The sequence below is a fragment of the Mesitornis unicolor genome, unplaced genomic scaffold (assembly GCF_000695765.1).
Source record: "Mesitornis unicolor isolate BGI_N332 unplaced genomic scaffold, ASM69576v1 scaffold3835, whole genome shotgun sequence".
NCBI lineage: Eukaryota > Metazoa > Chordata > Aves > Mesitornithiformes > Mesitornithidae > Mesitornis > Mesitornis unicolor.
The window spans coordinates 78,535-99,494 of record NW_010184700.1 but is presented as its reverse complement, the minus strand read 5'-3'; the positions used below and the strand labels follow the sequence as shown (position 1 = coordinate 99,494).

The following is a 20,960-nucleotide window of genomic DNA, read 5'->3' as shown; positions in this document are numbered from 1 at the left end:
TTTCTGGAAACCTATTGCTTGATCAATATTGTTTTGCATTAAGTTGTAATTTCTGTTTTCCTGTGTGGCTCTGAGATTTGGAAACTGTGCAAACTCAGAGGTGACAGCCTGAACCATTCAATTAATCTTGGTTATGATGGATTTTATGAGTCCACATTAGCATGACTGCATATCAAACACCACACTTTCAGCTCATTGCAGCGCGCCGATATCAAAACCTCCCTGGCAAGGGCTCATTCATGTGAGGCTGCACAAGTAGTAAAAGATCCAGGATTTCTAATGGTCTTCTTGCCTGTGACAAAAGGAACCCTGAGGCCAGAAAAGCTCCTTTATGGAAACTTGAAATAGCCCTTTAAAGCTCATCATGCCAATGCCACTAGCTGGAAAAGAAAGGCTTTTGCTGGAGATGTCTTGGGGCAAATCTGATACTAATCAAATATTGCTATAGTCTGAAATTATATAACTTATCTAGGAACCAGAGGAGAGGAAAGCAAGCTCAAAAGAAATGGGGAAAAAAAAAAGAAAGAAAAACTGAAAAGGAAACAAAAAAATTGTACCACCTTTTACCCACATCTTCTGTTCATAGATTGGTCTGTTCCCTAGTCAGTGAGTGCAGGTGATGGAAGTCAACAATTTTCTGACAGTCCCTCCTAACTGTGTTGGACAAAAGATCACATCCTCCTCCTTTGACTTTCACTTAACTGGACTACATATGGCGAATGGTTTCAATTTCATCTTCCCTGCCAAATTCTCTAAGCCAGAGTTTATAGCAGTAAGTCCTTCTCTGCAAGTGTTAAGTTAACCAGGTGTATTGGGTTTACATGGCAAGGTTTTGCTAGCAGGGGGGATACAGGGGTGGCTTCTGTGAGAAGATGTCAGAATGTCCAGTAAAGTCAATGCCAGCCAGCTCCAAAATGGACCTGCCGCTGGCCAAGGTTCAAACAATCAGCAACCATGATAGCGTATCTGTGATAACATATTGAAGAAGGGGAAAATTTACTATGCAGCAGCAGCCAAGAAAGAGAAGTGAGAATGTATGAGAGAAACAAAGCTGGGGCAGATTCTCCTGCAGCCCATGGTGAAGACCATGGTGAGGCAGGCTGTCCCCCTGCAGCCCATGGAGGTCCATGGTGGAGCAGAGATCCATCTGAAGCCCATGGAGAACCCCATGCCAAAGCAGGTGGATACACCTGAAGGAGGCTATGACCCCACAAAGAGCCTGTGCTGGAGAAGGATCCTGGCAGGACTGTTACCCCATGGAGAGAGGAGCCAACACTGGAGCAGGTTTGCTGGCAGGACTTGTGATCCCATGGAAAGGACTCATATTGGAGAAGTTCACGGAGGACTGTCTCCTGTGTGTGAGACCCCACAGCGGAACAGGGGAAGAGAGTGAGGAGGAAGGAGTGGCAAAAACAACATGCCATGAACTGACCTTAACCCTCATTTCTCATCCCCTCTGTGCCACTCAGGGGGAGGAGGTAGGGAAACTGGGAGTGAAGTTGAGCCTGAGAAGATGGGAGAGGTGGGGGGGAAGGTGTTTTAAGATTTAGTTTTATTACTTAATACTCTGATTTGTTTGGCAATAAATTAAATTAATTTCCCCAAGTCTAGTCTGCTTTGCCCATGATGGTAATTGGTGAGTGATCTCTCCCTGTCCTTATCTTTACCCATAAGCTTTTCATTGTATTTTCCTCCTCCTGTCTAGTTAAGGAGGGCAGTGATAGATTGGCTTTGGTGAGCACCTGTCATCCAGCCAATGTCAATCCACCACACCAGGTTCATCTATCTTGAAACTAGGTGACTAGCTCTAGTAATGCATAAAGTCTTTGTCTCATGTTTTGTGCTGATTTTTCCTTTCCTGCTACATTTGCAGTGTGTGTTTTCAAACCCACTGGGACTTAAATAGAGATGAAACACTCTGTTAAATAAGACCCAGACTAGATAAGGCTGGTGACTTAAGCAAAATTCTGTATTTTGGAATCTAAACACTTAGATCTAATCTGATCTTGATGGAGTTTCTATACTCATACTGAAGAGTGCCTTTTTTTAATCCTTACTATTCTGAACAAACATATACAACCCTTTACTCAAGACCATGAAGTGGTGTATCCAAACTGTCTCTCTAAAGAAAAAAGCTGCATGAAAAATGCTATTTTGTCTTTCTGCATAATGTTCTCTCTAAACAGACAGATATGAAGCTCCAATATATTAGGGGCAGAAGTAGAAAAGCATTTAAAAATTAGGAATCAAACATAAAGGAGAATCTTAGAAGAGAGGGGACAATGGAAATGGGAAAACAGTAAGGCAGTGGAAAAGTGAGGAAAGATTCATGAAAGTGGAAAGTGGAAAGGGGTTGTTACTAAGAGAAAACAAAGCTAGGCTTTTTTGCTTTGTTTACTTGCCTCCTTTTCCCTCTCTGACTGAAAACACCACAAATGGCTTCAACCTAGAGGGCAGCATTCTGTCCTTGCAAGCATAACTGGCAATGAGTTACCTGCTCAAAGGAATGCTTTGATCTTTAAAGCAATGCAATGTTTTCAAAAAGCTGTTTGGTGAGAACCAGTATTATATACACTAAAACTCTGGCATATGTAGTAAGGGACACTAAATGCTTTCAACTACAGACACAGTTCACAAAATGGGATTATAGCTGTGTTGTTGACTGTTTCAAAGAGAGTACAGCAAACAGAGTCCAAATCAGGACACTGGCAATGTACCTAAAATGGGATGAAAATTAATTGAGTAAGCAGTAAAATAACACCATAATAAGGTTTCTGAATTTCTTGGTCTAATGCAGATGGCGTTTCAAGTACACGAGTCTGGAGCACCTACCAGCAGGTGCCATGGCAGTTTTTGGTGCTGGAAGTAAGCTCCTCCGTGGAGTTGCTGTGCTGTTTGATACCTGTGTCGCGCTCTTGCTGCTCCCTTTAGAGACGTCTTTAGAAGGTGCAGATGCTTTAGGAGTGGTTTGCTCTTCATTTCCAAAGCTGGAACCTGCAGGAGACCAAAACTGCTCCAATTATAAGTTCATAAAAAATGTATGTGAACTGTGGCATACAGACTGAGCTTGTATCAGCAATTATAATCTACAAAGACATACTCTTATTGGAGGTTGGTCTAAGTTACATGGACGTTTCCCAGTACAAATGGTTATGTAGAAATAAAGAGTTACCTCCCAGCAACTTACTGAAATCTAAGTTGTCTCGGCAACTGTTGGAGCCTGACTCCAACAGGAACTTAACATCTGCTTTCGTGCTAGCTCCATAAAGGTATCTGTCTGCAAGGCTTCTAAGAAAATCAAGGAATTTCTAAATATCTGGGTGGACAAATTGATTTTGGCTTTGTAGGTGCTACAGGGCCCACCCTACACACTCAGCCTAACACTTGGGATTGCTGGTTGTCAGAGCAAGAGCGAATAGCAGGGCTCAGTGGTGCAAGGCATCCAATTCACCTACCCAGGAGGGATTTCCCAGAAACAGTCCCTCAGACCACACTCAGATATTTGAATAATAACATAAAAAGAAAACAAAAAAATTGTGCCTTAATTCTCACATCCACTTCAATCATATTTTCATAATGAATCTTATGTTGCTAATGTTTCCACTTTATATTGACCTCTTTCAAAGCCTCCTCCTGCATTTGCCATCTAGGGAATAAGGACATTCTAGACTCCTTGTAGAGATAAGGAAATCAACCTTTTTGTAACATTTGAAAAAGGCAAAGTTGGAGTGTCTTCTTTATCTATTGAGTAGAAAACCTAAGACGAGCAAAGGATTACAGTACATCTGGACCTGAACATTTGCAGAAGGATGAGCATTTCACTTGAAAAAATGAATGGAGATAATGGCAAGAAATACCTAGGATTTCAGCAAAGGGTTATAAATTTTATTTCCATTATTTAAAAAAGATACAATACAATACTATTTAGGTACTGTCTGCAGGAAGATGATAATGTTATTTTAACAATTGACATGTCCAAGTCTCCAATATTTTTAAGATTTAGGCTTCTTAAAGCAAGTAAGGGAGAGGAATTTTTTTGCCTTTCTTACTGAAAATCCACTAGGTAAAAAGTGCAGGTTGGAAAAGAAAATCCTCTTTTCTGATAAAGGAAGAATATAACTTTTAGCTCTTACAAAACAGCTTTAAGTTTTGCTGTGTCTTTAAGGCTGCTTGCATATAGGTCTTAATTTAAAGCACATATCTGTAGTATACGTGGAATTCTACAAACACATTTGACCTTTGTTCAAATAGTAAGCCACATTAAAAATTTAAACAAAACAGTGTACTGTACACAGGAACAGGAAAATCTGAAGCATTTGTCATCTTTACGCTGCTGTGCACATAACAACCCCTTAGCACATCAGGTCATTGTTTTATATCCAAACGACACATATATTTTCACCCATGTAACAAACATTTAAGATTACATACTGAATTATCTGCTGACAAAACATCGCTGACTTCAGTAAAGTCACATCAGCAGCTGTGCACAAGGACACCCCTAACAGGTGCCAGGGGGATGTTACAGCATGTGTCCGTTTCAAGTCCTTCTGCATTGTGCTCCTGAAGTGGTCTCAGATATGTACTCACCCAGTTGGTTTGGCTAGCACTGCTTGTAGAAAATTTTTTCTTTCCTCAGCTATTTGTTTAAAAGTTTCAATTGCAGAAACATTAACCCTGAAGAGGAAATTATTCCTATTATTTGCAGAGAATGCCATTCAAGTGCTCTTTAATGGGAATAATTTATTTTCTATAGTGAAATGTATTATACAGAGAATGTTTCAAGTCACAAATTTGGCCAAATGGAAGCAATTCCCGCATTGAAGAACAAGGTGTCCAGGGGAGTTACATAACCTCTTATTAAAAAAAAAGTTTAAAAGCTTTTCTAGCCATTGAAGATGAAGTGCTGCCAGCTATAAACACTTCTACTGCCTAAAACACAGCATAAGAGGTCTGCTAATTACAGAAATGAGTGGGTGGGAAAGCTGACGACCACAGCCTCATCAGGTCCCCTGAATCAGAACCGCCTGGTGCCTGGAGAGAGCTGGCTGTGTACCTCATGCCATGGCTGGACAAACCACTTCAGGAGAAAAACAAAAGCAAAGAAAAAAAAGCAATTCAGCTTTTGATTTTTTAATAATAAATGGACTCAGGGAGACAAGCTGTGTTGCTGTACTGGTTGTCAGAGGCAAGGTGCTGGGGGCTGCAGGGGTGGCCTGTGTCAGGAGAGGACGGCACTGCCCCAACGCGAGCTGGCTCCAGCCAACCCCAACAGCCTCACAAAAGGGCACAGCCTGGCCCATCAGCCAAGGGAGGGCACCTCTGGGAAAATGTATTTAAGAAAGGGCAAAACACTGTCCTGCATTGAGGAGTGAGGAAAAATGTGTAAGAAAAACCCCTGAGAGCACCACAGAAGAAGGAGGGGCAGGAGGTGTTCTCAGCGGCCTCTAGAGATGACCATGGTGAAGCTGCTACTTCCCTGCAGCTTGCAGAAAGGACCACAGTGGAGCAGATATCCACACACTGCAGCCTGTGGAGGACTCTGGGCTGGAGCAGGTGGACATGCCCTGAAGGAGGCTGCAGTCCATGGAGAGCCTTTGCAGGAACAGGCTCCTGGCAAGAACTGTGGCTTCTGAAGTGAAGCTGAGGCAGGAGCAGGTTTATCCTAAGGGACTGCAGCCCATGGTAAAGACCCACACTGAAGCAGGATAATGTGTCAGAAGGAAGAAGTGGCAGAGAAGAATTAATATGGACTGATCGCAACCCTCATTCCCCATCCCCCCTGACCTGCTTGATGGGGAGGAGGGATGGAGGCAGTAGAGAAGCTGGGAAGGAAGAAGTGGAGTCTGGGAAAAAGGAGTGAGGAAGAAGCTGGTTTAGTTTTTTTTTCCTTTGTTTCTCACTTTTCAGTTCTCTTTTAATTGTAAATATATTAAATAATTTTCCACAAGTCGAGTCTTTTGCCAGTGACAGCATTGGTAAGTGATCTCCATGTCTTTATCTCTGCCCATGAACTTTTTAATCTTATTTTCTTCCCTGTACTGTTGAGGTGAGGTAGTAAGAGAGTGGCTGGGTGGGTGTCTGACAGCCAGTCAAAGTCAATTCACCACAATACCAATATCAATATATCCAGGATTTGCTGAGATAAGGTCAATTTTAACATAAGAAACAATATCTCCCACTTTGCTCTTCACTCAGAGACGGAGTTCAGATAGTGACAGTTACCCCACTGCATGTATAATATGCCCCAAAAGCAAATATTTGCTGCTTCCAAGGATAGTTCCACATATAATCTAGTTCCCCAGGAGCAGGACAAGGTAAGCTCTACCGTGGTACACATGATGCAGGATTACACTTCTCTTTTCAAATAGCATTGAAAGAAGAAACAAAATTAAAGATTGAGGAAAATGCATATTCCTCATGAGCTAAGAAGAAAAGAAAGGTTTTAATTTATTCAGAGGAATTAACTTCTTGAGGGAAAATCAGAAAGATTATTCATCAGATGGTACTTGACAGTCCGTCATAAGATAATGCCCTCCACTATTATCTGCAGTGGGTGAGTCAGTAGCATCTCCCCTCCCAGAATACCACAGAATCACAGAATCACAGAACGTTAGGGATTGGAAGGGACCTCAAAAGATCATCTAGTCCAGTCCCCCTGCCGGAGCAGGAACACCTAGATGAGGTTGCACAGGAAGGCGTCCAGGTGGGTTTTGAATGTCTCCAGAGAAGGAGACTCCACAACCTCTCTGGGCAGCCTGTTCCAGTGCTCTGTCACCCTCACTGAGAAGAAGTTTCTTCTCAAATTTAAGTGGAACCTCCTGTGTTCCAGCTTGTGCCCATTACCCCTTGTCCTATCATTGTTTGTCACCGAGAAGAGCCTGGCTCCATCCTCGTGACACTCACCCTTTAAATACCAGTTCTAATTTTTTCCATAAAAGCCTGCACAGACACCCCAGATGTGCAGTGCGTGAACAGTTTCCAGGTGATCATGTCCTCTGTTGTAGTGTACCTCTTCCCTCCTACTCCTCTACTTTTGCATTTTATCTAAACCAGCAGAAATTCCTTGCTTGCCTTTGAAGCACCTGGCAAGTCATTTGAATGTTCCTACATAAAACATCCTGTATTTTTGCAGACTCTGTGTTCTATGAAGAGCAACACTGCTGAATTTGCAGTGCAGTATTTAACAGACTATTCATGATCCACTGGAGGTAAAGGCCTTCAGCCTCACTTTTACCATTTCCTCACTATGAGTCCCAGGGAATCCTACTCTTCTGCTTATGAAAAAAAATGCAGGGAAGAAGACTTTGGAGAGTGCCAGTTGTATTCTCATCCCCTGAAACTGTTATGCCAGTAAAGATATGCGTAAGTCAGGGCTGGCAACATATTGTAGGTTGTGTGTTCAAAGAAAACCAAGACCAAAATCCCACTCCGAGCTTGAGGCTTGAGCCACCCTCTCTCATATCTGCCACTATCCTCTTCACTACCTGGCCCTGCCCTGCAGCAACTCACTTCAGGAGATCCTCATCCCTGGAGAAGAAGGCTCCCTTGTAAGTGTCAGTAGGAGTTTGTGTCTCTTGTATGTATTCCTTTCCTGGAATTATTTGCAAAATGTATCAAAAGGCATGCAAATATGGTATGATACTACATATTCTGCATTTGAGAAGAAATTAATTAAGCCATGTTATATGAGTAGGTCATCCTCTGAGGAGACAGTGATAGGAAGGGCTATGTCCTGGAGTCCCACTGCCACAGCTTTCCCTGCTTGCACTTGAGTGCAATGAAGTCTACTTCTGTTGGAGAACTTGGGTCCTTTCTAGAAAAATAGCTTGTCTGACAACACCTACAGGTCTCTGTTTTGCTGAGAAAGAGCCCAGAAGTGTTAAAGCACGAGTGCAGCTGCTTCTGTGGTGCCCTGTCTGGTGGGCTGCTACATGAAGCCTATGGAAACAGAGTGAGTGTCCAACCCTTCACAGCAGGTCAAGTGTTCAGTGCTGTTAGCTCCCCACCACAGCTGTCCTCACAGCTGGGACACTGGGAATGAGCTGGCATTGTTAGTGCTCGCTGGAGCACAAACATTTACCCAAGATAATAGCAAGTCCTGTCCATCATAAGATCCTTAGACACTACTTGACGCAAGTATAGCAACAACAAAAGTACAAAGGTTGTTGCAGCAGTGAGCCTACTTGGCGTTCTAAAGCACTTCCCTCTCACAGAACTCAGTGAGCTTTACAAACAGGGAAGGTGTTGAACTGCTCTCCAGACTCAGGCAGCAAGGGAATAGCAGAGACAAGACTGAGAAAGCAAGCAGGAAAACCTGATGATGAATAAGGTTGGAATGACTTTTTTCACCTGCAAAACATTGGGATGTATTATTCCTCTGGGTTTTGCTAGGCTGCATTTCTGTGTCTCAGTTTTCAAGCACAAATACAAGCACAAAGTGACACTTAAAATCACTGCCATTGGTAATGATCTGTTAAACAACTGTGAATAATCAGGTAACGTTTAAAACAAAACCACACAAGACACACCTTTCACTAAATTGGAACATTTGCCCATCCTTCAATTAATGTCCACTCTTTTTTCTGATTTTTACCTGTAAAGTGATACGTTATTTTTACAGATTGATTACACTATACTCAGCCTGTCAGCTGAGCTTTTTATTTCACTGTTTTAAGGGTTACTGTTTTAAAGTTCAACACTGTATATTTCAATATAACATTTCACAGTGTAATTATCAAGGGACACAATTGAATGTACAGCTCTGTAGCTCAAGCTGAGACAATGCTATTGACCAAGCAGAGCAGCCTGATCGTTAGTCCTAAGAGGTTACCATGCTATTACGATGCTATGATAGTAGATGAGATTACTAGCCTGCTAATTTTGTGGGGGTTTTTTTGCTTTGCTGAGAGCCAGTGCCTGGTAGTTCCTGATACACAAAACCAAACGTGCAATAGATCAGGAAGGACAAGCTGGTGACAGGTTTCTTTTTCCATCCAGAACAAGAAGAGACATAAGGACTGATGTTCACACAATGCTTAAACCTATCTCGCTCACTTCAAAGTATTTTTTCCCATTGCATTTTTTTGGCTCAGACAAAGGTATTTGAGCAACAATCCCCTGTAACATATTTATTTTAGAGGAGGTTTGTGCATGCTCACAGACCTTTTTCTTTAGAAGCATTCAAAACTGAAACCTGAATTCTGAATTTTGAGCTTAGTAACTGCCACCAAAACGAGAAACCAAACCTGCAGTGTCTGTCAGCAAAGGAGACAGCTCTGTGAGCTTTAGATGTCTTTGGGTCTCTGCACTGCAGATAACTACTTCTGAGACAGCCCATTTATTGCCAGGGAGGGAATCTGGTGCCAGCATTGATGATTAATGACAGCTCTGTGATCAGTCATGGCTTTTGTATACTACCGCTTACATCTGCAAGAGATTGCTCTGTGTCCATCCTTCTCCCCATGCCCTCCGGTCCTAAAACCAAGCACCTTTCTCCAGTAACACCTGCTGTTGGACATTTTCGGCCTCTCAGATCTAGCCGTGCAGGACACCTGAAGGGTGGGAACCCTGCAAAGCTGACCATCACCAGAAAAGCTACAAAAGCACCTCTGTGCAGTCGCATTGGCAGGCTCCCCCTTCACCTCCAGCTGCCCATGATGGTTTCTGCAGCCAGAGGCTGGATCCTGCACTTCCAACTGACCCAGGCATGCAAAACACTGAGGTGGCGTTTCTGGCAGGGCAGAGGGAAGCATCACCCCTTCAAGAATGTTTTCCTAACCCAACTGGCAGTGGCACTGCAACAGCAGCACCAGCAACCCTACTCACTGCAGGATGCCTTTGCAGAGATCCCCTTCAGCTGAGATTTGGTCTGCCAGGCTGTATCTATGCTGCTAAATAAAAACAGTCCAAGTGGGTTAGGCTGGCTTATCCTGGCACTGCTCATGCTAACTATAGCAGCTTTTCTTGAGAGAGTTAGAGCAGACCAAACAGCACGAGAGATCAGGAGACTGGGCTTCCATACTCTTCCCTGCTCACCAACCTTGACCTGCAGCCAAGCAGCAGCCCCTGAGCTGGGCTGTGTGTGCTCCCAGCCCATGGCAAAGGAGCTCATTCAGCTTAACCTTAATAGCAACAAAGTGGATTTAAGAGAAGTGGAGATGTTTTGCATCTGCCAAATGGAATTGAAGCTCCTTCCTTTACATATTTTACTGTCTCTGATGATTTAGAGCTTTTGAAAACTTGATTAATTGTTGTGACACAGACCCATCTTCAGTGTCCTTCATACATCATAGATACTAGAAATACAGCCTTCTGCTGATGCACCTCCTTGTATCAATACTAACTTATTTATTTCACCCCACCAGTCAAAATACACATTTTAGGATCCAACTAAATGGATTTCTTACTTAAGTGGAGTTACGTGCTGCTGCCTACTGAAGTGTTACAAGCCTCATTGGGCAAGGTGAAAATTTCACCACAAAGTAAAACTTCTGTATGTGTTAGTTGGAGTTGCAGACAATTTGCTCACTATGCCACACTTTGGATCAAATAATACATTTTATTTGGGCTCTTGTGAAATTTTGCAACTCTATGAGGCAAGATGAGCATTTCACTATGTAATAAAATTTCACCACATGTTGGTGGTAGCTTTGCCTACCAGTGTTCGATCGTACAGCTGCTTGCCTAGCTGATGTTGTTTGCATAGCTGGCTAAAGAAAGCCCCATAGGGTATAGAGTGAAGACAGCATAGCATTTTGCTGATCAGCCATGTTTGTCCGAAAGGAATGACTTTTACTGGAATTTTGCCAAAGATACCTGGACTATGCAGACATTTTAAAATGGGCCTAAGACATCACTGTGTATCCACCTTCTGAAAGGATCATCTCTTGGCACTACTTGGAGCTGAATTGTCAAAGGTCATCCATGACCAAATCTCTGCATGTCTTTCTTCCTTCAGTGTGTGATGCTGATCACAGTGACAAGAAACATCCCACATCACGGACACCCTGCTGAAGTGTCTTGTGTGGTACCCTGAGGAGCTGAGGCAGTAGGACCACATACTACAGAAATGTTTGCTTCTCTAACTCAGAAGAGAGAAACATATCTGCTGTAAGCTTCTTCTAGACATATGGATTAAGCTTTCTAACAAATCAGATCAGAGTAACCTGATCTTATTGTATAAATACTCAGGCTTATCAATTAACTGTAGGAAGGGCTGGTTCTTAACACCAGAGGCACACTTGAGGGCAAGCAAGTACTCATAGTGCTTCTGGAAGCTCTGCTTGCAGACACAAGTTAAGAAGAGGTACATATCAGTTAAACATTTAAATTCCTCTCAGTAGGTTCATTCTGGGAGAGAAAATAGGTAGCTATAGCTAAGCAACAGATATTTTGTATGAGGGGTAATGGAAGAGAGTAGATTTAGATTAGATATTAGGAAGCAATTCTTTACTGTGGGGGTGGTGAGACACAGGTTGCCCAGGGAAATTGTGGAATCCTCTTCCCTGAAAGTGTTCGAGGCCAGGTTGGACAGGGCTTTGGGCAACCTGGTCTGGTGGGAGGTGTCCCTGCCCATGGCAGGGGAGGTTGGACTGGATGATCTTTAAGGTCCCTTCCAACCCAAACCATTCTATGATTCTATGATTTTATAATCCCATGGTCAGTAAATTTACTGAAATGAACTGTTATTGAAGGCTGAATTTGTAGGAAATACTGTATTTGGTCCTACTGGGGGCAACTGAAGTGTTGTTTTCAATGCAATCCAAGTTTGACTTAGGATGGATGCTTTAGGAAAAATGTTACTCTCTGTACTAAGCAGAAAGCACACGAGGTAAAATAGGAGCACAGTTTTACATCAGGTATTCGTCTTGCAAAGTGTATACTCTGTCTTACAGAGGAAACGGATGAATACAGGTCTAAGGGCCGCTTCTCCCATCTGTTGCCCCGCAGAGTTCTTCTCCACACTGCAATGGTTCCCAGGCACTGCAGAGCTGTCAAAGTAACACCAAGCATTGACGGCATTTTTGCCAAGAACACATCTACATTTCACTGTCCTCATCTGCCAGAATGGCCCCTGGGATCACCAGTGCTTGTCCAAAGTTGTAACATCGATTTTCTACCAGCCCTAGAGCATTAAAGTCATGTATCAACCTACCTAGGGGGGAATTTTCCTGGGTAGGAACATTTTGATGGTTTTGGGTAGTATTTAGTTCCCAGCATCCACATTTCTAGAAAAAACAGTTCTGTAAATAACTTGTGCTCATGACCATCTGCTCTAAGGGCACCATGCCTACTTCTAAACTGGCATGCCAGTTTTAACAGGGCACAGGCATAGGATTAGAAGTGACATCTGCTCTGCAAGAAGTTCCTCCTGACAGCAAGAAGTGCCAACTTAGAGCCATGTGTCTTATTATAAGGAATGACATCTGTTGACACATGTAGGCATCATATCGTCAACAAATGCCTCTTTCCTGGAATTGCTGCTTCTAATTTGCTTAAACACTAGCTTGGAGTACCATATTTGAATGCTTAAAGGGATATAATCCTTGGTAAAACTGTTAATGACATTCCAATGGTGTTAATGAATTTCCATCAGCTTTAGCAATCCATACTGGATGCCAGAGCTCACTAGACTAGAAGTAGTTAAGCAATGACCTAACAATTGTCAGTGTTTAAGATCTGGTAGCATTCAGTCTTGCTTCACCCTGGCAAGCCACAATAACACATGTGCTACAGCTTACATGGAGTTGTGCTAGATCGAAGAGCTAGTAAATGTGTCTTCCTCCTTCCTTGATATAATGATGACTTCAGAGTATGCAATATGGGCTAAGGAGGTGAGTTGCCATACTGAATCCTCAAAGATGGAAGAGCCCTAGAGAGTCTCCAGTTAGTCACTAATTAATTGCATTTTATGAGCTCAAGCACAGATCCTCAAAGCTGCTTAGAAACTTAACTCCTATTTAATTTCACATTCAAATTCAACTCACACTTATTCTTAATCACCATCTCAGCCCTGAAGGAGTTTCAAACCAACATATGTCTCCATTTTAGAGCATGAAGGATCTCCATTTTAGAGCATGAAGGATGCAAACAGTCAAGCAGAACTTCCCATGAATGCTGAGCAGTGCTTTGGTAGGAGGAGAAAGGTGGTACCAGGCACCAAAGTTGCACTGTGCTTTGTAGACAGGCAGAGAGGCATTGAAGCTGTTCAGAGCAGCCATTCGCTGTGCTCAGATCATGTTCATCCTCTTGGACAACATGCTGTTCAAGAAAAAAATGTCACCCATCTTTTCTAGAATAGCTTGGGTTAGCCTGTCTGACTGGGGCATCATCTGAGCCTCCTTCTCCTACACCCTTGAAGGACATCAAACCCAGCAGCTGCAGCTATCTGTCCTGTGGGAGCTGAGCCACTGTGCTACAGTGGACAAGGAAAGAAACAGGGGTGCTCTCATCACTCATGTCTGAGAAACTGCCTAAATGCCACATAGTCACTCCTGCATCTTTTAGAAAATGATGTGTAAAACAACGTTTACTACTCCCCAGGCCTAGAACAGCAAGAGTTTCCACAGCTGGCATATTCCTTCCCCCACAGGATGTCTCCTACCATGAGGATAAGTGCAAATGAGAGTTGGAGGACTATTAGAGATTTCCAACTTTTTTGTTCTGTTTGAATTTTCCTACTGGAAATTTTCCTACTGATGGTATGGGCCTTTTGAGAAATGTCACATATTTGTTTGTGACTAGCATATAAGAACCTGCAGTTAACTTTCACAAATTCCTTTGTAAGTAATGCACAATGTGCACTGTGCTGCTCTGTGATGGCTCCTGACTAGGTTCGTGTTTTATGGCTATTTTAGATGTCATACAGAAAAAAATCTATAGCAAAATAAAAAAATCTGATAAAAATTATTCTGTAGTCTAGAGTTTTAACAGTCAGGTAACGTGTTTCAGTGGAAAGCTTTATTTTTTCCATATTCACTGGGCATACTGTCTTTTAAGGCTCTAAACTAAGTTTGACTTGTAGAATTCTGCTGATTAAATGATGTTTTCCTCACAAAATATCTTAAACAGTTTGATCAAACTAAGTTTTATTTTAATAAGTATTGTCAGTTACGAGGAACCTGGAAGTAAAACTGCAATTCAGAAACACCTGGAGAGAGAAACCCACAAGCAGAAGAGGTGTCTTTTACAAATTATATTCATGGAGAGTAAGCATAAATTTTCAATATGACTTGTTAAAATTTTTCCTTGTCTTATATTTACTAAAAATAGTGCCTTTAGTAGATCATTTTGAGCAAAATTCAGTTATTTTACAATAAGCTAATTTTACAACTAGCAATACTTAATGCTGTGACCCAGTGACTCAGTTAAATAAGTTCTACAAAGTGTTTTAACTACGATTATATTTCTATGAACTGAAATAATCTAAATGAGTTGGCCCATAATATTTTGCAGGGAATATATGTTTCATTGCATTTATTTTGCAAAAATTAAAGCTCTTAAAAGTATATAAAATCAAAATTCTGTTGAAACCCACAGAGGCTAAATAGAGCAGGTAGGTTCTTAAAAACTGACAGTGCTTTTATAGAACAAATTATTTAACTTGTCTATTTAATAAAGTATCAAATATTGTGTTCATTTGATAATTTTAGAGGTTTTTTTCCCTTCCTATTTGAATTTAACTGTTTGGTAGCAGTAGTATTGAAGTGAGTAGCTTCTCTTCATTACAATAAATACTACTGATAAGTAATAAAATGTAAGGTCAATTTAACTTCATCCAGAAGTGATTTCCACAGGGTTATAATGGCAGAGTCGAGAGTGGAATGCTGAAGCCATATATAACAGGGCCTAGGAAGTGCCAGGCACTAGGAGCACCATGAGCATGGCATGCAAATGCCTCTCAGGCACCTGGCAGCAGTCAAAACCAATGAGCAAGATCCACAGGGAGAAACCCCACCAGCACCACATACTAAAAGCTGCAAAAGGAAGTGGTGAGTGCTAGCAGTGGGTGGCTCTCTGCTGAGGCACCCATCTGCTGGCCTGACGTACAGTCAAGGGAAGTTTGCTGTTTACCAGCAGCCAAAATCACAGGGACAATGCCACAACTGGTTAAAAGCACGCTACCACCTCCTACTTCACTTCTATGTAGGCACCAATGACACAGTTCAGCAAAACCTGGGCAAGATCAAGCAGGACTTCAGACCCTGGGAGCCCAAGTGAAGGGGGCAGGGACCCAAGGTGTCTTCTCCTGTGTGTTGCTAGTTGGGGATAGGGGTGCAGGCAGAAGCTGACACATCATACACGTGATCATGGTTTTGTGGCTGGTATAATTACCAGTGCTTTGGTTTCTATGATCATGGGATGTTCTTTGATGAATACAGCCTACTGGGGAGAGAAGGGATCCACCTATTTAGAAGAGGCAGGAGAATCTTTACTAGCAGATTGGCTGACTTAGTGAACTATGCTTGAAACTCATGAGCTTGGGGAGCAGGGTTCACAGCTCCAATACAGTATATCCATAAGCAACAGAGTGGATGAGCACACCTATCAGAGTAGTGAGGAATGCTCCCCAAATGCAAGTACAAGACATAGTCTAGGCAACAAACAGGAGGAACTGGAACTCTGTGTCCAGTCTGAGTTATGACGTCATAGGCTTCACAGAAACCTGGTGGGAAAATTCACATGACTAGAAGACCACAATGGATGGCCACAAACTCTTTTGGAAAAATAGGAAGGGAAGAAGAAGTGGAGTTGCACTTAATGTAAAAGATAAATTTGAGTGTATAGAGGTGAGCTATGCAGTACCATCTCCAGTTCTGGTGCCCACAATTCAAAAAAGACATGGACAGACAGATCGTCCCCAGGAGGGCCATGAATATGATCAAGGGGCTGGAGGACCTGTCCTATAAGGAAAGACTGAAGGAGTTAGTTCTTCTCTCCCTGGAGGAGTATTCCAATACTTCAAGGGCTCCTACATGGACGACAGAGGCTCTCTCTTCACAGGGAGACACATGGAGAAGACAAGGGCAGTAGATACAAGCTGCACCAGGAAAGATTTCATCTCAACAGAAGAAAGATTTTTTTACACTGAGAACAATCAATCACTGGAACTACCTCACCAAGGACCTGGGAAAGTCCCCATTGCTGAAGGCTTTCAAGATGTGATTGGACAGGATGCTAGATAATCTCATCTAGTCTCCTTTTCCCACAAAGAGTTTGATCAAATAATCTTTCAAGCTTTCATCCAACTTGGGCTATTCTGTGATTCTATGTAAGGGAAATAATAAATAAATAACCCAAATTTCCAATGCCAGGCTTAAAATAAGGACTATACAATACTACTTACTTGGACAGTTGCAATATAAATGATGGTATTATAACACTATTTAACATCTAAACATATAATTCTTGTAAACATGAAAGCATGCAGCCAAGCATGAAATTCCTTATCCAACCGCAGAGCCACAGTGCTCTTGCCATTGACGAGTCTTCTCTGAGCAAGTGGCTTTTGTGGGCAGGAGTTGTGTTACACCATGTCAGCACATTACATCATGGTATCTGCTACTTTTATACGGATGTTATAGTTACTCTTAAATCAAAGGCATCTGAATTGGAAATAGTTAAGGTGTCAGAGGCAATTTGTTGGTAGAATTCGTACTTGAAGAGGCTAATGAATACATCCAGGGGCACTGGCCATAATATCACAATTTCCTGGACTAGCAATAGTTGCTTGGATGGAAATCATACAAGTTATAAATGTTATTAATCCATTCCTGGTTTTCTATGTCAGTGGGCAAGTTGCTGCCAAACTGGACCCAAGACGCAACATCTATTTTGACATAATAATGTGACTTGCAGGTAAAAACTTTTTTAGGATTGGACACTGACACTGTTATTGAAATGACAGGTAAACTTGATAAAAGAAATTACATTCTAAAAAAGCATGTTTGTAAATAAAAAAAACGCTCAGGTCTGTTCCACTGAGCATTTAGTCCCAGCAGTTTTATGAGTCTTCTTTTTTAAGCCAGCAAATCCACCCTCTGTCAACACTCCTAATTGGAGCATCATTACTCTTTTATATCAGAACAATACTTAAAGGCCTATCTGAAAATAACATGGATGGTGCTTTAGTCACGACAGTGAGTTAAATTGTTAGGACGTTGACAGGTACAGACAACAAAGCACCATTCACACAAACTAGAAGATCTTTTATTTGAGGAAAAACAGTTTATTTTTTTTTATTTAGAGCAGACATTATGGTTTGTAATGAAATTAGGATGTATATCATCATCCTTTTCCAACAGCACTCGGGAAACCACAGTAAAGAAGCACAATGAAATGATATTTTATTGGATACACCAAACTGCCCTCAAGGAAGGCCTTCCAGAGATGCCAATGGAAGGTGCATGTCTCACCTAGTCTTTACGTGGCAATCAAAAATATGTAAGCTGTGTATGGCTTGAAGGCTATATATGTCCTACAGATAATACAAAGTTTGATTCACTGTAGGTGCCCAGGAAAAATATTCAGTAGTTCAAAAGGCACATCATATTGCTATGTGTTTGCACCTGCCACACCACAGCTGTGTGTTCAGTCAGGAGAAGAGAGGCAGGGTGACCACGTACCACGTGGGCACCCCTAAGGACCCATAACTGAGCCAAGTGCAGACCTCCCTTTCACATCCTTTCCAACAGCCTCTGCTTACAACATAACAGCCCCAGGAGCAGGGGGTAACACAGCATCCTCTCTGAAGGGACAAGCTTCACAAGAGGAGAACACGACTGTGTGGATTGGGCTGTCTTGCACCTGGACTGGCTGGGACATTTGCCACTGTTTGACTGAACTGATTCCATTTCTGCTAGGCCATTCCAGCTCCATCAAGAGGACACACAATGCCCCTTGGAGCTGGCTGTTTAAAAGTAGCTACCAGGCTTCACACAAACCTGAATACTAGAAGTGTTGAAGCTTCACCATGAACAATGTTTAGTTAGCCATAAAGCACCCAACCAATGGTATTTAAAAATAAGTAGGAAGTCCTCCTTTGGTTTTGCTCGGTTTCAGCAACCCACAGCAGCGTTGGAAACCCTGAGGGTCCCTGCCTACAAGAGCCCCTGTCCAGGATGTGAAGGATTTAGTTACTTTCAATTTTTTTTAATTTTCACTGTGAGGGTGGCAGAGCACTGAAACAGGCTGCCCAGAGAGGTTGTGGAGTCTCCTTCTCTGGAGACATTCAAAACCCACCTGGACAGATTCCTGTGTGACCTAGTCTAGGTGATCCTGCTCTGGCAGGGGGGTTGGGCTGGATGATCTTTTGAGGTCCCTTCCAGCTCCTAATATTCTGTGATTCTGTGATTCTGTGATTCAAATTAGGCAATTAAATAGAAAGTAGAACTTAAATTATGGTTGTGATTTACGACTCTTCATCTGTTCTGTCACAGCCAAATCCATGAGGACTCACTGGGACCACTCAGTGCTTCCAGGCCAGGGTGTTTTAAGGTTTTGTGTGCTTGGTTGGATTTTAAGCTATAACTGGGGAGAAAAGAGGTTACTTTGTTTTGCAAAAAGTCTATATTTATAAGATCATGTTTCTAAATCTATCACCTTTTAAAAGCAAAGTTCTGACGTTACAAAGAGGTGCAATTACCTGTTCCATTGACATTGCTCTTTTTCTTAATTAGGACCTTTGAAGATAAATTCATCTGCCCACCCCTGGCATGTGAAAATTGAACTGCAGGATTAACCAGAAATATGCTATTAATTTCACCTCTGTATGAATCATCCTATAGTTAAGACCTGTAAAGGACTACTTAAATGAAAGCTTTTTAATCATACATTTCATACAGGGGTTATTGAAGTAGGAAAGCGTCTCATTTTGTTCAATTTTAAATCCCAGTAATTTTTTTTAAAGATACCTGAAATTATTAACAGTATCAAGAAAGGGTATGTATATGTGGGGAGTGGGGTGGGGTACGGGTGAGTGAGTGTGAGAGGGTTGAATTATTTTAAGGAGGTGTAAAGTACAGCCAGACATATGATCTGTAGTGTTTTATAACAACACAAATAATGTCCTTTTGTGTTGCAGGCACATTTAATTGACTATGCAGAAATATTAAACCAGAGCCTTGTCTACTGGAAAATTGTAATTCAGGTGATTTCAATAGTTGCAGGAAAAGGTCTCCAAATACCCAATGCTCCTGGCAAGGAGTTGGATAGCTCTTAGCACTGCTAACGAATGGCAGAGGCCAGGAGAGTGTAGTGCCTTGGCGACCCTCCTGTGTTCCGTTTCTGGCTCTGCAGAGTTTCCTTCTTCTCCACAGTGGCACAATCTGACAGGACCACCACATGCCCTTGGTGTTTCTCTTACATACCTGAGCCCCGAAGGCAGGTGGTTATGTGAAAATCTCAGCTGCTTCTACTGTAAAGGAAACTTCTAGTCCTTTATTTTTAATCCATCTTCAGCACAGAAGTGTTGCCTCAGAGCACTTCCAAGATCCTTCTTTTAAAGAAATACCCTGGGGTTTGTTGAAAGTGCACGAACACCGATAACACATTACACTACTGTGATAACATGCAGGTTAAAGGTGCATTTTCCCTGAGAAGTGCTTAAAAAGTTCCTTCTTCTCTCAGTTAAACAAAACCAAAAATCTCAGGCCATCTGAGTCCTAGTTCCTGACATTTAAACATGTGGGTAGCAGCACAGCTTTGGAGCAATGATACTGAGGACAAAGAGGGAGGCTTTTAGAGGAGATAGAGCAGGAAGGCCAATATTGGTTAAAACTCCCTGTATCTTCTTCCTAAACTTCTTAGGACCAGGGAGACAAGAACATACACCGTGCCTGTCTGTGTTGCCTTCCAAACTATCTAAGTCCCATGGATGCAGGAGGGAGTGGAAGATATTGCTGAGGCTCTTAGCAGAAAGGATATAACTCCTATAATACCTGCAAGAAGCACTGAACAAGAGGATGTATCTATTAATGTGCTGTTGTGTAAACCTCTTTCAAATGGCATTGTTCCTAGTTTGTTTCTAACAAACCTGATTTAATGGTCCAATACCCTTCACAGAATCACAGAATCGCTCGGTTGGAAAAGACCTCTGAGATCATCATGTCCAACCGTTCCTGTCTACCCCCTAAACCATATCCTTAAGTACCTCATCTACCCGCTCTTTAAATACATCCAAGGATGGTGACTCCACCACCTCCCTGGGCAGCCTGTTCCAGTTTCTGACGACCCTCTCAGTAAAGAACTTCCTCCTTATCAAACAGCTCATTCTAAAAACAGCTGTGGGAAGCATGCTGTGAAACCAATGGCCTTGTTGGACAATGCCAGCTCCTTCAGTGTGACCAAACTCCTGCCAAACCCAAGATGAAGAACAAGCTGGTAGAATACAATGCATGGATCACCATACCAACCTGAGACATTCTGTGTTTAATCTAATGCTGTGAGCAAGCATTTAAGTAAAGAGGTTCAATACTTTTAATGACTGGGAATTATGAATAATGTTGTCTGAGAGAGAGAAACAGTACTAGCCCTGCAAGATCCACATAAAGGTAGTATTTTGTATTTTAGACCATATGGCTCCTAAGAAAGGTCTGGCCTTGATTAGAAATTAAGATTCACTCCACCAGAACTCCAGGCTCAAAAATAGTCAGTGACTTGTCTGTAGCTGGGAAAAAAACAAACACCTGCAACTTTTATAAGTGGTAACAATTTTTTCTTCTGGGTTTACAAGACACAGTTCCATGAACTTCCTTTGGAGTTTCTTTTGGGTCTTGTTTTCTTGTTTATACAATGAAAAGACAATGGAAAGCTTGAAAAACATACTGACTTTTTCAGATTAGTCAACACACCAGATATTGATGGTGTCATTGGAATGCTTGTGATTTTGTTCAGATTCATGATGAAAATTTAACTCTTACGCCCCAGACAGGGTTTTTATCCTCTTTGTATTCTATGGA

General features: G+C 42.0%; 1 protein-coding gene across 1 annotated transcript in view; it reads right to left on the bottom strand.

The window, feature by feature from the left end:
- MTUS2 (microtubule associated tumor suppressor candidate 2) overlaps positions 1–20,960 on the bottom strand; it is a gene marked incomplete at its 5' end in the record, with an annotated part of 160,396 nt that overhangs the window by 66,437 nt on the left and 72,999 nt on the right. The window contains one exon of the mRNA XM_010184549.1: positions 2,833–2,994. Within this exon, the coding sequence (XP_010182851.1) occupies positions 2,833–2,994 (162 nt within the window). The remainder of the gene's footprint in view (positions 1–2,832; positions 2,995–20,960) is intronic.